Source organism: Squalius cephalus, assembly GCF_949319135.1.
Source record: "Squalius cephalus genome assembly, chromosome: 13".
In the NCBI taxonomy this organism is placed as follows: Eukaryota; Metazoa; Chordata; class Actinopteri; order Cypriniformes; family Leuciscidae; genus Squalius; species Squalius cephalus.
Window position 1 is genome coordinate 15,576,067 of NC_137134.1, and position 14,525 is coordinate 15,590,591.

The 14,525-nt window shown below is 36.7% G+C and overlaps 2 protein-coding genes across 2 annotated transcripts; both read left to right on the plus strand.

The window, feature by feature from the left end:
* The first annotated feature begins 616 nt into the window (after positions 1-616).
* On the plus strand, positions 617-3,229 carry LOC307169176 (uncharacterized protein). Its single transcript, XM_079889639.1, has 5 exons — positions 617-937; positions 1,025-1,234; positions 1,363-1,462; positions 2,097-2,160; positions 2,269-3,229. Exons 1-5 carry the CDS (start codon positions 670-672, stop codon positions 2,476-2,478), a joined length of 852 nt encoding a protein of 283 aa, XP_079745765.1. The 5' UTR covers positions 617-669; the 3' UTR covers positions 2,479-3,229.
* A 3,543-nt stretch (positions 3,230-6,772) lies between these two features.
* On the plus strand, positions 6,773-9,696 carry LOC307169432 (uncharacterized protein). Its single transcript, XM_079890053.1, has 8 exons — positions 6,773-6,870; positions 7,598-7,945; positions 8,030-8,257; positions 8,354-8,680; positions 8,823-9,032; positions 9,118-9,208; positions 9,306-9,358; positions 9,451-9,696. Exons 1-8 carry the CDS (start codon positions 6,822-6,824, stop codon positions 9,567-9,569), a joined length of 1,425 nt encoding a protein of 474 aa, XP_079746179.1. The 5' UTR covers positions 6,773-6,821; the 3' UTR covers positions 9,570-9,696.
* The last annotated feature ends 4,829 nt before the right edge of the window (positions 9,697-14,525 follow it).

Below are 14,525 nucleotides of genomic sequence, written 5' to 3' on the forward strand. Positions count from 1 at the left end.
CAATTATTTTGTAATTCTTTATTTTAATTCAGACCTGCAATTGAGGATAAATCCTGCATCTACAGACCCGAGCGATCAGAGAGTAAATTTGACCTGTGATTCTTCCTGTGATTTAACGTCCAGACCAAAGCATTACTTCTGGAAAAAAAATGGACAATATATAATACATATTAATTCCAGAAGCATTACTGTTCCACCCAACGAAGCTGATGGCAGTTACTCCTGTTTACTTTCTGCAGATCATAAGATTTCCTCCTCTCCTGTGTGTGAGTGTGACACTTGATATGTTTATTAATAAACACTCATATAATATCAGCGTTCATACATGAGTCTATGTGGACACGTTTAAAGGTTTTTTCATATCAAGATGAATGTTCATTATGAAAATTCTTTGCGATTTTCTCAAATGCAATTTGTCTGTTCAAATCAAAGTGTGCATTTGAGACATGGGGTCTGACCCAATACCCACACTTGCAGACTTTGCACTTGACCCCTCATCTGTTTGCATGATATTTTTCTTGAATTTGTGACAAACATTCATCTTGGTGTGATCAAGCCTTAATAAAGCCTTAATTATGACTTTCACAGCAGGATTCTGTGTCTCTTCCAGGTATTTCTAAGAGTGACTGCTGGGATGTGTCTTACTCCTCTAGAAGAGTCTGTGCTTTGATGGGCTCAACAGTAGATATCTCCAGCACATACTCACATCCCTCTGGTTATACTGTAAGTGAAACATTCTGGCATTACGGTCCGTCTGGTGACTTCAAGGATCTGCGTGAGGAGCATCAGTTCGCTGGTCGTGTGGAGTATGAGGGAAACACACTGAGAATCAAAGAGCTCAAGATGAACGACTCTGGAGAATATAAATTCAGGATCATCACTGACAGGACAGGAGGAACATACTCTGGATCACCTGGAGTCATTCTTACTGTTACAGGTAACTGCTTATTCAAAATTGAGTTAAAAATGTTTCCTGTTTAATTTCTAATATGCCTTTGTGTGTATGTGTGTGTGCTTTCTTCAGATACGCAGGTGATAAGCAGCCCAAACATGACATCAGAGGGACAAGAAGTGATATTAAGCTGTTCAACTAAATGCACTCTGAACAACAATCATACTTACATCTGGTACAAGAACGGACGGCAGGTAACGGATGGATTCACTAAAGCCAACAAGCTGTACCTGGACTCAGTCAGCAATGAAGAGCTTCAAGAGTATTCCTGTGCTGTAAAAGGTGACGCATCTCTCATGATACATGTGCTTTAGTCTGAAATGATTGCTGCATTAAGATGATGTACTTATTGTTTCGATGTTATTAGTGTATTTAAAATTTTTTGTGTATCTGTAACTTCTGTCTTGCAGAAACGCTAGAAATGCTAGAAACGAACACAGCTTTATGGAACGCCATGATCATACTGTCCGTGTTTCTGATCCTTGCACTCATAGGAGTCCTGTTTTATAGGTAAACATTTGTTTCTATTATGCATTCTATTTTTCCCTGAGGTCTATTTGTAATAATTGTCAAGGGAAAAGTTGCATGACCATTTCAACCTTCTCTCTGACTCTGAAATAACAATTTTATTGCTGCTGTGCCTTCAAGGCTTCTGTTGCATATGAAATAAGCAACAGCACTTTCTCGTGGAGTGTGCGAATGCTGCCGTCTCTAGTTGTAACAGTCAGACTCAAATAATCCGGGACCATTTTAACACTTTCCAACTCTTGAGATCCTTCAGAACGATCTGCAGAGCTGTAGGTGCTACACCGCAGGAGCAGCCCAAGTTTTGACAGACTTTTCCCTCTACTTATCATTATGTTCTCGCGTTTTTAAAAATAACTTGCTTCCTCCTTATTGCTTTACCATGAATTTGTGGGACAAGTTGCTGAGCTTTGGAAAGTCATTGCTGTTGTGTAAATGTGGTGATGGTTAATGTGTCATAGTTTTGAAACAAGCTTTTTTTGCAGCTTGGTTTCAGTAGGTCTGTTTGGATTGGGAGGAAGTTTTGAGTTTTAAAATGTATATAGTTTGTCTTCATAGTACATTGAACTCATTAAATCTTAAGATCAATTAAAAATAGTTTTCTTTTGACATGCTGCAGTTTAAACAGGAGGAGAAGGAATAATTCATCTCAACAGCATGAGGACACAAAGGATGTTGTACAGGTGAGAGCATCTGACCAAACAGGTTATTTGACACACTATGCTTAAATATATTTTGTGTTCTGTCACTGATATTTTGTATTCTGCTCTCTTTTCTCCCTTAACTCTCAGTCGGGTTCTGCTACGCTGTACGATAATGCTGAACCCTTGTCTAAGGTCTGCACAGAGCAAGTTCACATGAAGGATCAGGACGTTTATTATTCAACTATTAATTTCAATCAACCTCACATGAAGAACAAATCTTTGGCACCTACTGCTGTACATTCAACCTCAGTTGATGTTCATTATGAATCTGTGAAGTTCAGTAGACCCTCAGTTTAGACCCACCATTAAACTCAACTACTGCCATATTGTGAACAAGCTTTTGCTCTTGTCAAATGTCTATGGCTGCAAGTTGCAAGACTTTTGTTTAAGACCAACAGGAGATCACATATTACACCAGTGCTTAAGGCTCTTCATTGGCTTCCAATTAGTTTCAGAGTACAGTTTAAAATCTTAACCATTACTTATAGAGCTTTGCATGGTCAAGCTCCCTCTTTGAGGTCTTCAGGCCAAGACTTTTGAACTTTTCCTAGAACACATTTTAAAACAAGAGGTGATCGAGCCTTCTGTGTGGTGGCTCCAAGGCTCTGGAACTCTCTTCCATTAGCCTTGAGAGCTTTGGACTCTGTGGAAACTTTTAGAAAACACCTTAAGACACATCTTTTTAGACAAGCATTTAACTAGCAATATGGTTGTGTATGTTATGTGTGTTATTTTAATTTTGTGAAGCACTTTGTGACCCTTCTTGTCTGTGAAAGGTGCTATAGAAATAAAGTTTACTTACTTACTTACTATGGATGTTCTGTATATTTGTGTAGTTTAAAACAGAATTTTACTTAAATTATCCAAAAATATGGAGGATTTTGTAATGAGTGACTCAGTAGCTGTACATAGATGTATTTCTCCTGAATTTTAATCTTTATAATGTATGTTTTTTCAAATACTTTTGAACATTGCCTGCTTAAATTGCATGTATGTATCTTTAGATGAAATAAATAAATTATTTCAGATCTCAAAAGATTTATATTTCAAATAAATGCTGTTCCTCAACATTTGTTCATCAAAAAAAAAAAAAAAAAAAATCTCTCGAAAAGAAACCATTATGGTTTTGACTGTATTTTTCTTCAAATGAATGCAGCCTTGGTACATGTAATCTTTTCAAAAATATATAAAATCTTTCTGGAGCTAAACTTTTGAATAGTAGTGCATATTCGTTATGATGCAAGCCTGCAAGCTGTTTTTGGAATGTGATTTTTATTTCTATAAAAAGAAAAAGGGAAGGAAATGAAATTGCTAAACATATTCCAGTTGCAAAACTGTAATGGGCGTGTAGTCTGTGGTTTTTTCTAACTATATTATACATTTACATTATGCAACCAGTTTACAAGCACCAAAAAAAAACAAAAAAAAAACCTTCAAATAATTAGTATGTAATGCAAAAAAAGTCTAATTCATAATGTTTCCCTGGATTCTCTTGAGTCTTACCTTTTCTACTAGTAAGATATGTGCTAGTCAAATGTTCTGGTTTGTCATATCCCTAAATATAAAATGTGATTAAACAACCTTAACCTTATTACTAATTACCATGAGTCGACACCAAGGGAGGAGTGTAGTGGAATGTTTTCAAGAGCTGTTGCTCAACTATAAGAGTGTAAAACGGGAAGAGTTATTTTCACATCAGCTATCATTCTAAAAGGAGTGAAAGAATGGATTTCATCTCCAGATTCTTATCTCTGATCTTACTGTCACACTCTCCAGGTATGATTCTAATGATCCTGGTGTAATAAATCCAGCTTAAAGGAATAGTTCACCGCAAAATAAAATTCAATTACTCACCCTTGAGTATTTTTAAACCTCCATGACTTCATTGACACGCAAATCAAAATACTCTAGAAAATGTTTCCCCCTGTCCATTCAATGAAAGTCATTGAGGCCCAACGTTATTTTGCACCCAATGAAATTTACTGTATGAATAATAATAATAATAAATAAATCAGTCAGTTGATACATTGCTGAAACAGTAAATCTCCATTTTTAAGTAAACTACTTTTTTCATTATCAGGGCTAGACTGTTATATTTAACAAATAATCTTTAAAACTCACTCTGGGATCTATGGTCCCATCCCCCCAACTAGAGCAAGAACCATAACTACCATCAGATAAGATGGTTTTGTTGCTGTTAAAAATGTGGTCATGTGGTCAAGACTGAGGCCATAGGAAAGACAGAAACAGACCTTAAAACAGACTTTCCTGCATTCATTTATAGACTATCTGATCTCTAAATGAACATGCATCCTAGGACATTGTGTGTGATCATTTTATGTCTTGTATACTGTCTCTTGCATTTATATTTGTCTTATGCATGCTTTATGAGAGAACTACTAGTTAATGTAACCCCACTTATCGTGTCTCCTTTCTAATTAATCCTCATTTAATAACTCACTTTAGCGTACATCGCCTTCTCATAGAATGCAGTGTATGTTTGTTATATCTATCTGAGTATAAATGGACACAAACGGCAAGGCCCATGTCTAACCACACTTGAGACAGAGTCATAAATCTTCCCAACAGAGGAATTTCCCGCTTGGAACTTTCTGATTGGTCGAGCCAACCCTGAGAGGTGGAACCTTTCTCAGGCTTTAAATTGCCTTTACACAAGCCCTTCCCTCTCTTGGCCTTCTCGGTACGTACGGGTTGCTGCCCTGCGTGGACTCACAACCAGCCATTTGCTCATTCAGGAGAGAGAGGACTCTCAAGCACAACAGAATCAAGGATAACATCAGGAGTTTGGCACAATTTCTTCATTCAATGCAGAAGAAGTCAATCGCAACTCCAACCATCGACTCTTCCGACTTCATCCCTTCTCCTGGTTGCTCTGCGTGACCTCTCCGGCCCAGGGCCGGCGGGCCACAATCTGCACTCCAGCCATGTGAACAGAGTCAAACAAACCATGCAAGTTCATCAGTATTTTTTCATTCAACGCAGAAGAAATCGATTGAGACTCATGGAACCATGAAAATCCTTCTTCAGGAACTTCACGAAATGCTTTCACTGCAAAGGCCACGCAAGTATACATTTAATGAGGTGCTCTGAAAATAATAAGCTGATGGTTCTTTTCATAGTTCACAGTTCCATTTCCTGCTTCTGGTTTCATTCTGTCACTTACCATTTTACCCAAGTACGGGATTGTATGTATGTGTGTTTAGATTAGTTATGTTTGTGATTTAGTTAATAAAACTTGTGCACAATAAGTATTTGGTTCTGATTCTGCTTGCAACAAAGTTTATTTTATGATTTAGATTTTGACTACAGGCTCTTAGTAGTGCTGTACAGTAAGAAAGACATTTCCATGCCCTGGAAATGAACATTTCTTAGAATTACTAAACAATTAACACTGAGTGTTCATGGGATGAACAGGTTGATTGATTGTAATATTAATTTTGAGCTAATTTGCTACACCATTAATGTTTTGCTGGGGTTACGGCCTTTAAATTGGAATAAATGAATTAATCAATGAATACATAAAGGACAGAAATATTTTTAATATACTGCAATGGAAGCTATGTCATAGCTTCATCCTTAATTTATGGGATCCAGACTTTAAAGCTCTTAAATTCTCCTCTGTTGCCTAAATGAAACGTTTCCATAGTTCTTGGGCAGAATCCAGAGTTTAACTGTAACAACAACAACTAAGATAATAATAATAATATTACTAAAAATAAACTATGGAAGCCTCTTTGTAATGAAAGTTCAGGCCCTCTGGCTTCAGCAAGCCCTTATGTTAATCCAGCCCTGAGTATACCATTTCCTGAGAGTATTACAGTTTGGAGACGGCAAAATCTAATATATATATAAACTTGTCTGATTTTATTCTCTGCTGACCTTTGATATCTTGTGCTGCTAAAATATAAGTCATTCTTATCAATATTTAGCTTTTTATATTTACTGTTGGCCAGAGACAAACATCATCATGTGACTTTCTGTCTTTCTTAATGTTAATTCATGCTGTTGGTTATTGAATGCATCATAAATGTATCTTTGTATAATTTCCCATAATCCTGTGCCTATTTTTAAAAAAAAAGGGGGATCTGATAATTGAAATTAATATATAAATGTGTGTGTTTCATTAAACCTGATTAAACATTGATTCGCAGTTAATTCAGGAAAAATGATCAAATAATATTTGCCTTTAATTTATACTGTTCTGAAATATTTATAAATATATATTTTTTGTCTATTTAGATTTTTATTTAATGTTTCTAAAAAATAGGTAATAACAAAACTCAAGGTTTAATTAATTTAAACTCATGTAACATAATGGCTGATATTGACGTCCTGAACTGAGATTGACTAATCATTTTCAGAAGAATACGCATCTCCTTTCTTTTTTTAATTTGTGCTAGTAAGAAAAGGGAAGGAAATGAGATCAGCAGAGTCTTCTAAGATCAGCACAGCTTCTAAAACAGACAGTAGAAATACAACTAACATCAGTGTTTTCATGATTCTGACTGTAAAGATCCTTCAAGTGTGTCTCAGTCAAACTCAGTGAGTGTTTTATTTTTCTCAGGACGAGCAGCTCTGTGTGTTTCACTGAACATCTGAATGTACAGAAAGTGAAGAACATGAACTCCAGACTCTTACCTCTGATCCTGCTGCTGCTGCACAATACAGGTTTGAGAATTATTGTGTCTTATTTTCCTCTCTCATGTTTTAATTTAAATGTTTTTATATTTATATAAATACCCCCTTCAGGCTGATGAAAGACTCATCACCCTATCGGGGATTTATAAGAGATAACAACTGGCTGGATGTACATTATTCCTTACATATTTGCATTTTTTCATGATTTTGAAATGCACTTATAAGAATAGTAATTCACATACTATATATCTGAACATATTATGACCTGCACATTTTCTATAGCACCTAAAAAATATATAAAACACATCTGCAGTTGGTGGGGGTGAGGATGAGGTGTCATACTGTGATGAGGAAGATAAGGTCATTGTGACATTGCAAATCCTGCAGGGAGAGAGTGAGGGTGAGAGCAATGATGTTGTAGATAATGTATATAATAACTTGATATGATAGCTTGATGATATGGTTTGGTAATACTAATGTTGCCTGAGAGCAACAGCTGGATATGAAATGTTACTTTTTATTAAATATGAAATTTGTAATACATAATAATCATTGTTATAGTGTCCAATTTTAAGCAGGAAAAACACCACAAATAATTTTTTTTTCTCATTGATATCATATTGCGTACCATCGAGGGATAAATTTGAACTAAATTGATCATCATGGTTGGGTGTGTGTGAGCAGCAGAGTCTGGACTGGATCTCTCCTCTGTCTGTATGTAAACTTCATCTCAGTAATTAAATGTTTTCTTGTTCAGGCTTCGTAACATTGGACCGCCTCTTTGTGTCCTGTAGTCTAAAGAATATTTGTGCAGTGAAGGGGTTTCAGGAGACACTGAGCTGCTCTTACTACAACACCAACATCACAAATGTGTTCTGGTTCAGCCGGAAACAGAGTTCAAACTGGAGAAAGAGTGATGAACCTGAAGATTTGACTTTAGACTCGGACTACTCAGGACGGGTGAAGCAGGAGTTCATAAACAGTGGTTTAACACTCACAATATCAGACCTGAGAGAGAGAGACTCTGGAGAATATCAGCTCATGTTCATCATGAAGGATGGAGTTAAACGTCTCAGCTCAGCCGGCGTCAATCTAACAGTCACAGGTGAAACTGAGTCTAGATTCTGGTCACTTCAGCTGTTTTCATTTGTCATGTGATGAAGTTTTTATATTTTTTACTTTAATTCAGAGCTGCAGCTGAGAACTAATCCTGAAACTACAGACCCGAGAGATCAGAGTATAAAACTGACCTGTGACTCTTCCTGCACCTCTAAATATTGGTATTATTACTGGATGAAGGATGGACAGTATTTCACATATACAGTGTCTCGTGACATGCGTGTGTCACCCAGCACAGATGCTGGCAGATATTCCTGCTCTATTGATCGTAACCTTAAACATCCCTCCTCTTCTGAGTGTGAGTGTCAAGAAATACACAAAATGATGGGACTGTTTGTTCATCTATGTGTATATAAAAGTGTGAGTTTTATATGTTAATCTGTGTCTCTTCCAGGTATTTCTAAGAGTGACTGCTGGGATGTGTCTTACTCCTCTAGAAGAGTCTGTGCTTTGATGGGCTCAACAGTAGATATCTCCAGCACATACTCACATCCCTCTGATTATACTGTAAGTAAAACATTCTGGCATTACGGTCAGTCTGGTGACTTCAAGGATCTGCGTGAGGAGCATCAGTTCGCTGGTCGTGTGGAGTATGAGGGAAACACACTGAGAATCAAAGAGCTCAAGATGAACGACTCTGGAGAATATAAATTCAGGATCATCACCGACAGGACAGAAGGAAAACTCTCTGGATCACCTGGAGTCATTCTTACTGTTACAGGTTTGATAACATCTTAATTAGAAAATTCACAGAACATTTACTGCCATCAAGAATACTACTCCATTTTATAAAGTTTTTGTTTTCCATGTCAGTCAAAATCAGTGTTAAGCCCAACTTGAAATACTTCAACTCTGTTTTTCAGATACGCAGGTGATAAGCAGCCCAAACATTATATCAGAGGGACGAGAAGTGATATTAAGCTGTTCAACTAAATGCACTCTGAACAACAATCATACTTACATCTGGTACAAGAACGGACGGCAGGTAACGGATGGATTCACTAAAGCCAACAAGCTGTACCTGGACTCAGTCAGCAATGAAGAGCTTCAAGAGTATTCCTGTGCTGTAGAAGGTGACGCATCTCTCATGATACATGTGCTTTAGTCTGAAATGATTGTTTCTCTGATAGTCATGATTCACTTCTTTGTGTTGTGAAGATCCAGTGGACAGCACAGCGTTCAGCCATTATACAGTCATTCTGATGGTGTTTTTACCTCAGTTTCTCATAATAGCGGCTCTGTGGATGTGGTGAGTAAAACATCCAGTGAAATTCACAATTGAATGATGAACAGCGAATACAATTAAATTAATTCAGATTATAAGAATGTGAATTATGATTCAACAGGTTTTTCATCAGAATGCATCTAATCTCAAAGCCAACTGAAAATAAAATTGAAGGTGAGAAATGATGTATATAGAGAATCTGCTATAAGACATGCAATGATAAACACTGTGAATATATTTACTATCTTTCTATTTGTCTGTCTCAGAATCTGATGCTCCACATCTGTTCATCTGCTGTCTGTCCATCAGAGCTGGTGGAGTGATGATGTCATTGTGTTCTTCCATTGTGAGATCATCACCTAGCAACAGTCAGAGCTATCAATAGTGATACAGTGATGTCATATACAGTGACTTATCAATGACTGAGCAGTCTTCATAATCAAACAAAACGATAGTACAGGTTTTAGTCATCCATTTCTTTCCTCCATTTTCTAAATGTAAGAAGTTCTTTCAATAAAAAAAGAAATAAAAAAAATCTCTAAAAATTTTATTTATTGATACATCCTGATGGGTCATAGCGTTTGTCTTCTGTTTATCTTTATCTTATGATTACTTTATTCTTGTATTAGTGTGCACTTTCATTTTATATTTCAGTAGAAGAACTGTAACCACAGTAATGACGCCTGTTATTGTGGGAAATAGTTTAACAAGTAGTCAAAAGCTGGTGATGAGGATTAAGAATAATGCAGCTCATAGACTTCATTGCCTCCATGGTCAACTTTGCTTAACTGTGAAGACATTGCCACCTTCTGGTCGACTTAATTTGGCCTATAAAGTCATAGGTTTGTGAGCCATTTTTAATGTTTCCATAAATTGCATTACTTCTGCAGGGCTTTAGTGCATTGAAACATTTACTGTAAGTATCATGAATAGGCTACCATGTTCCTAGATCTTAGGAGACACCAACATCGAGTGAACTGCTTTTATGTGCTATACAGTATGTTTAAGTTCTTCAGAACTTGTCTGTCACTCTCATCTTGGTGTGTCTGGGGTCTATCAACTGTTCGATATCCAACATTCTTCAAAATATCTTCTTTTGTGTTCAGAAACTCAAACAGGTTTGGAACAACATGATGACAAAATGATGACAAAAAAAATTGTCATTTTTGGGTGAAATATCCTTTAAATTTGTATCTCTGTTGACCTTTGAGTTTTTCTGCTGCTGAAATATAAGACATTCTTATCGAACTTTAGCTTTTTATATTTACTGTATGTCAGAGAAAAACATCATACCGTAACATTCTGTCTTGTGATGCAGGGAGGAGATCCAGTCACACGAATAAGTCAAATTTGATTTCTTAGCTGCAGACTAAGATAGCATTCATTTAACACTTTATTCTGAGACATTCAAGCATTTGTGTTCTGTCTATTGGAAACTTACAGACTTTTGCCCTCATCTAAACAGCAAGTACAAAACTCAACCTTATGGGCCCGTTCTTGCCGTGTTTGTCAAGCGTTACCTTGTGTATGTCTCACATGAGAGGTTGAGAACAAAGGCAAGCATTTGTAGTCAAAAAGTAGGATTTTTCTGAAAATGACTAATTGTTTTTCACTTGAGAATACCATTGTTGGCTGAGCAGTGGCCATTGTTCTTCTGCCTAAATATTAGTGCCACTTAGTGCATGATAGACTGCATAAAATTCCTCAGGCTGATCCAGTAAGAAGAGAGAACTATCTGTCTTGACTGTTGACTGATTTCTATACTCCCATCATTGCAGCCGCCTATATGCGTTTGACATTTCAGATGAAGAAAACAAGACGATAGGCTGTGCCTCTCAAGACATCACTAAATCCGACTGCACTGTTTAGATATTATGAGTGAAATACCTCTCAATTTTGACAAATAATCTTTGGAGGCAGGCTCTTTTTGTTTCTTTAAAGTGTAAAATCATATATATATATATATATATATTACAATATAACGTATGCTCAGATTGCATGATTTCTTGGAGAACGATCATGGAGGAAATATTTTTCAGGAGAAATCTGATGTAAACTCTGCAGAATATATCAATATTTTCTCAGATTTAACACTTTTGTGGACAAAAAAGTGTTATTGGATGTTTTCCACTGGTCTTTAATAATTTACCAAAGTCCAACGGATTGGATTCATCTCACGATCGCCTTTTCATAATAAAGGTATGAAGTCCCATTTTTACTATGCATGTTTTCATTTGCACTCCCAGCTCAGATTACAATAATATTATTATAACAATACTATTAATTACAAGTAAATCAGAGTCAGGACATTGGCGCTAAACCCTTACACTTTTCAGAAGATGTATGATTTGTCAACATTAATAGCATCTGTGGGCAGTATAGTAAGTTGCTTTAAAAAAATTATGATCTTTAGCAAGATGATTTAGGTGACTTATGAAGAGTTAATTATGAATTAAATAATTTATGACAGGTTGATTCCTTAATATCACCATAGTAAGAGAGGGGGAATTAAAAAATCTTTAATATAAATAACATGTCAAGACACACTTATAGTTCAGTAGAAAGGTGCTGGTATTGTTTTTTTATTTTATATATATATATATATATATATATATATATATATATATATATATATATATATATATATATATATATATATACATACTGTATTTATATATATATATACTGTATATATATATATACTGTATATATATATATATATACTGTATATATATATATACTGTATATATATATATATATACTGTATATATATATATATATATATATATATAATATTGCGTGTAGTTACATGAGAATTAAGTTAAAAAAAATGCAATAAACATGCGTGTTGATATGTTATTTTCATTTTAGGAGATTTTACTTCACTACATTCCACAGCATATTATCAAAGTCTTTTACACCACCATATGCCTTTCCTCGTCATTTAAATATGAGGAAATCGAGAATGGAGACTATGTCTTAAGACTGGATTTCTCGAGTCATTGCAAAAGGCGAATGTTTTTCTCTGTGTTATAAAGAAGGCTTTGTGAAAGATCACAGCTGTTCAACTCCTACACCAACTATTCAGATAGGCTGCTCACTGCAGAGACGAAGGGTGGAGCTTGACATACAGCTCCCCCTCGCTGGATGTAATGGTTGAAGGTAGATGGTCAAACCACACCCTTATCCTGCCAATTACCCTATTGCTAAACATAACTCCACCCATTAGGTTCACAGAGGTAGAGCTGGATGTGTATTCACTATCATGCATTCCTGTGAAAGATGACCTAGTGTTTATGAGGTTAATGAGGTGCCAAGTAATAAGCAGATTCTCCTGGTGCCCCTCCATCATCCCCAGGACACTCTTTATTGATAGTACACAATATTTAGAAAATATACAGTGCATCCGGAAAGTATTCACAGTGCTTCACTTTTTCCACATTTTGTTATGCTATAGCCTTATTCCAAAATTAATTAAATTCATTATTTTCCTCAAAATTCTACAAACAAAACCCCATAATGACAATGTGAAAAAAGTTTATCTGAAATCTTTGCAAATTTATTACAAAAAAAAAAATAAAAAAAAATAAAAATAAAAATCACATGGACAGAAGTATTCACAGCCTTTCCTCAATACTTTGTTGAAGCACCTTTGGCATCAATTACAGCCTCAAGTCTTTTTGAGTATGATGCTACAAGCTTGGCACACCTATTTTTGGGCAGTTTCTCCCATTCTTCTTTGCAGGACCTCTCAAGCTCCATCAGGTTGGATGGGGAGCGTCTGTGCCCAGCCATGTTCAGATCTCTCCAGAGATGTTCAATCGGGTTCAAGTCTGGGCTCTGGCTGGGCTACTCAGGGACATTCACAGAGTTGACCCATAGCCACTTCTTTTGTTATCTTGGCTGTGTGCTTAGGGTCCTTGTCCTGTTTGAAGATGAACCGTCGCCCCAGTCTGAGGTCCAGAGAGCTCTGGAGCAGGTTTTCATCACGGATGTCTCTGTACATTGCTGCATTCATCTTTCCCTTGATCCTGATTAGTCTTCCAGTTTCTGCTGCTGAAAAACATCCCCACAGCACGATGCTGCCACCACCACACTTCACTGTAGGGATGGTATTGGCCAGGTAATGAGCGGTGCCTGGTTTCCTCCAGACATGACGCTTGCCATTCAGGCCAAAGAGTTCAATCTTTGTTTCATCAGACCGGAAAATTTTGTTTCTCATGGTCTGAGAGTCTTTGGCAAACTCCAGGCGGGCTGTCATTTGCCTTTTACTGAGGAGTCTTCCGTCTGGCCACTCGACCGTACAAGCCTGATTGGTGGAGAGCTGCAGAGATGGTTGTTCTCATGGAAGGTTCTCCTCTCTCCACAGAGAAACGCTGGAGCTCAGTCAGAGTGACCATCGTGTTCTTGGTCACCTCCCTCACTAAGGCCCTTCTCCCCCGATCGCTCCCAGATCTAGGAAGAGTCCTGGTGGTTCCAAACTTCTTCCATTCATCAATGCTGCAGAAATTTTTCTGTACCCTTCCCAAGATCTGCGCCTCGATACAATCCTGTCTCGGAGGTCTACAGACAATTCCTTGGACTTCATGGCTTGGGTTTGTGCTCTGACATGCACTGTTAACTGTGGGACATTATTTAGACAGGTGTGTGCCTTTCCAAATCATGTCCAATCAGCTGAATTTACCACAGGTGGACTCTAATCAAGTTGTAGAAACATCTCAAGGATAATCAGTGGAAACAGGATGCACCTGAGCTCAATTTTGAGTGTCATGGCAAAGGCTGTGAATACTTATGTACATTGTAATTATAGTGTATTGTTTGTAGAATTTTGAGAAAAATAAAGAATTTAATCCATTTTGGAATAAGGCTGTAACATAACGTGGAAAAAGTGAAGCGCTGTGATTACTTTCCGGATGCACTGTATTAATACTAAATTAGTTACATACACTAATTAAGAGAGACATTGTGCGGTTGTATTATTCTGCAGGATGTCTCATCCTTTTGCAGTTCTCCCTCACAAACACGCTTAGCACTTCGGGTGTGTTCATGCCATGCCGGATTTACCGGAACAGTTCCCTAACTGTGCTGTAGTCTCTATTTAAACGCTCTCACACCATTGATACTTGCTACACAATCATGGAAAACTTGGAAATTGAACTTGAATTTTAAAATTGTGATTTCTAGTGCATGAGGATTCACGAAAATAAATAAATTAAAATCTTTTTAAATGTGTAACTATTCTAGTAAAATATGGAATAGTTTTGCCCAGTTATGCTCAGCTCTAAAATATTTTATCAGCATATTGCACTCTTTGATGTATAGTAGTCTATTAGTTGAAGTC

What these genes read in the sequence shown, in the direction of transcription:
- LOC307169432 (XM_079890053.1), top strand. Translation starts at nt 6,822, where the DNA reads ATGAACTCCAGACTCTTACCTCTGATCCTGCTGCTGCTGCACAATACA. An exon ending in GCTGCTGCTGCACAATACAG is followed by an intron (nt 6,871 to 7,597) that starts GTTTGAGAATTA and finishes TTTCTTGTTCAG; the next exon opens with GCTTCGTAACATTGGACCGC. An exon ending in ACATCCCTCCTCTTCTGAGT is followed by an intron (nt 8,258 to 8,353) that starts GTGAGTGTCAAG and finishes TGTCTCTTCCAG; the next exon opens with GTATTTCTAAGAGTGACTGC.
- LOC307169176 (XM_079889639.1), top strand. Translation starts at nt 670, where the DNA reads ATGGGCTCAACAGTAGATATCTCCAGCACATACTCACATCCCTCTGGT. An exon ending in GTATTCCTGTGCTGTAAAAG is followed by an intron (nt 1,235 to 1,362) that starts GTGACGCATCTC and finishes TCTGTCTTGCAG; the next exon opens with AAACGCTAGAAATGCTAGAA. An exon ending in ACACAAAGGATGTTGTACAG is followed by an intron (nt 2,161 to 2,268) that starts GTGAGAGCATCT and finishes CTTAACTCTCAG; the next exon opens with TCGGGTTCTGCTACGCTGTA.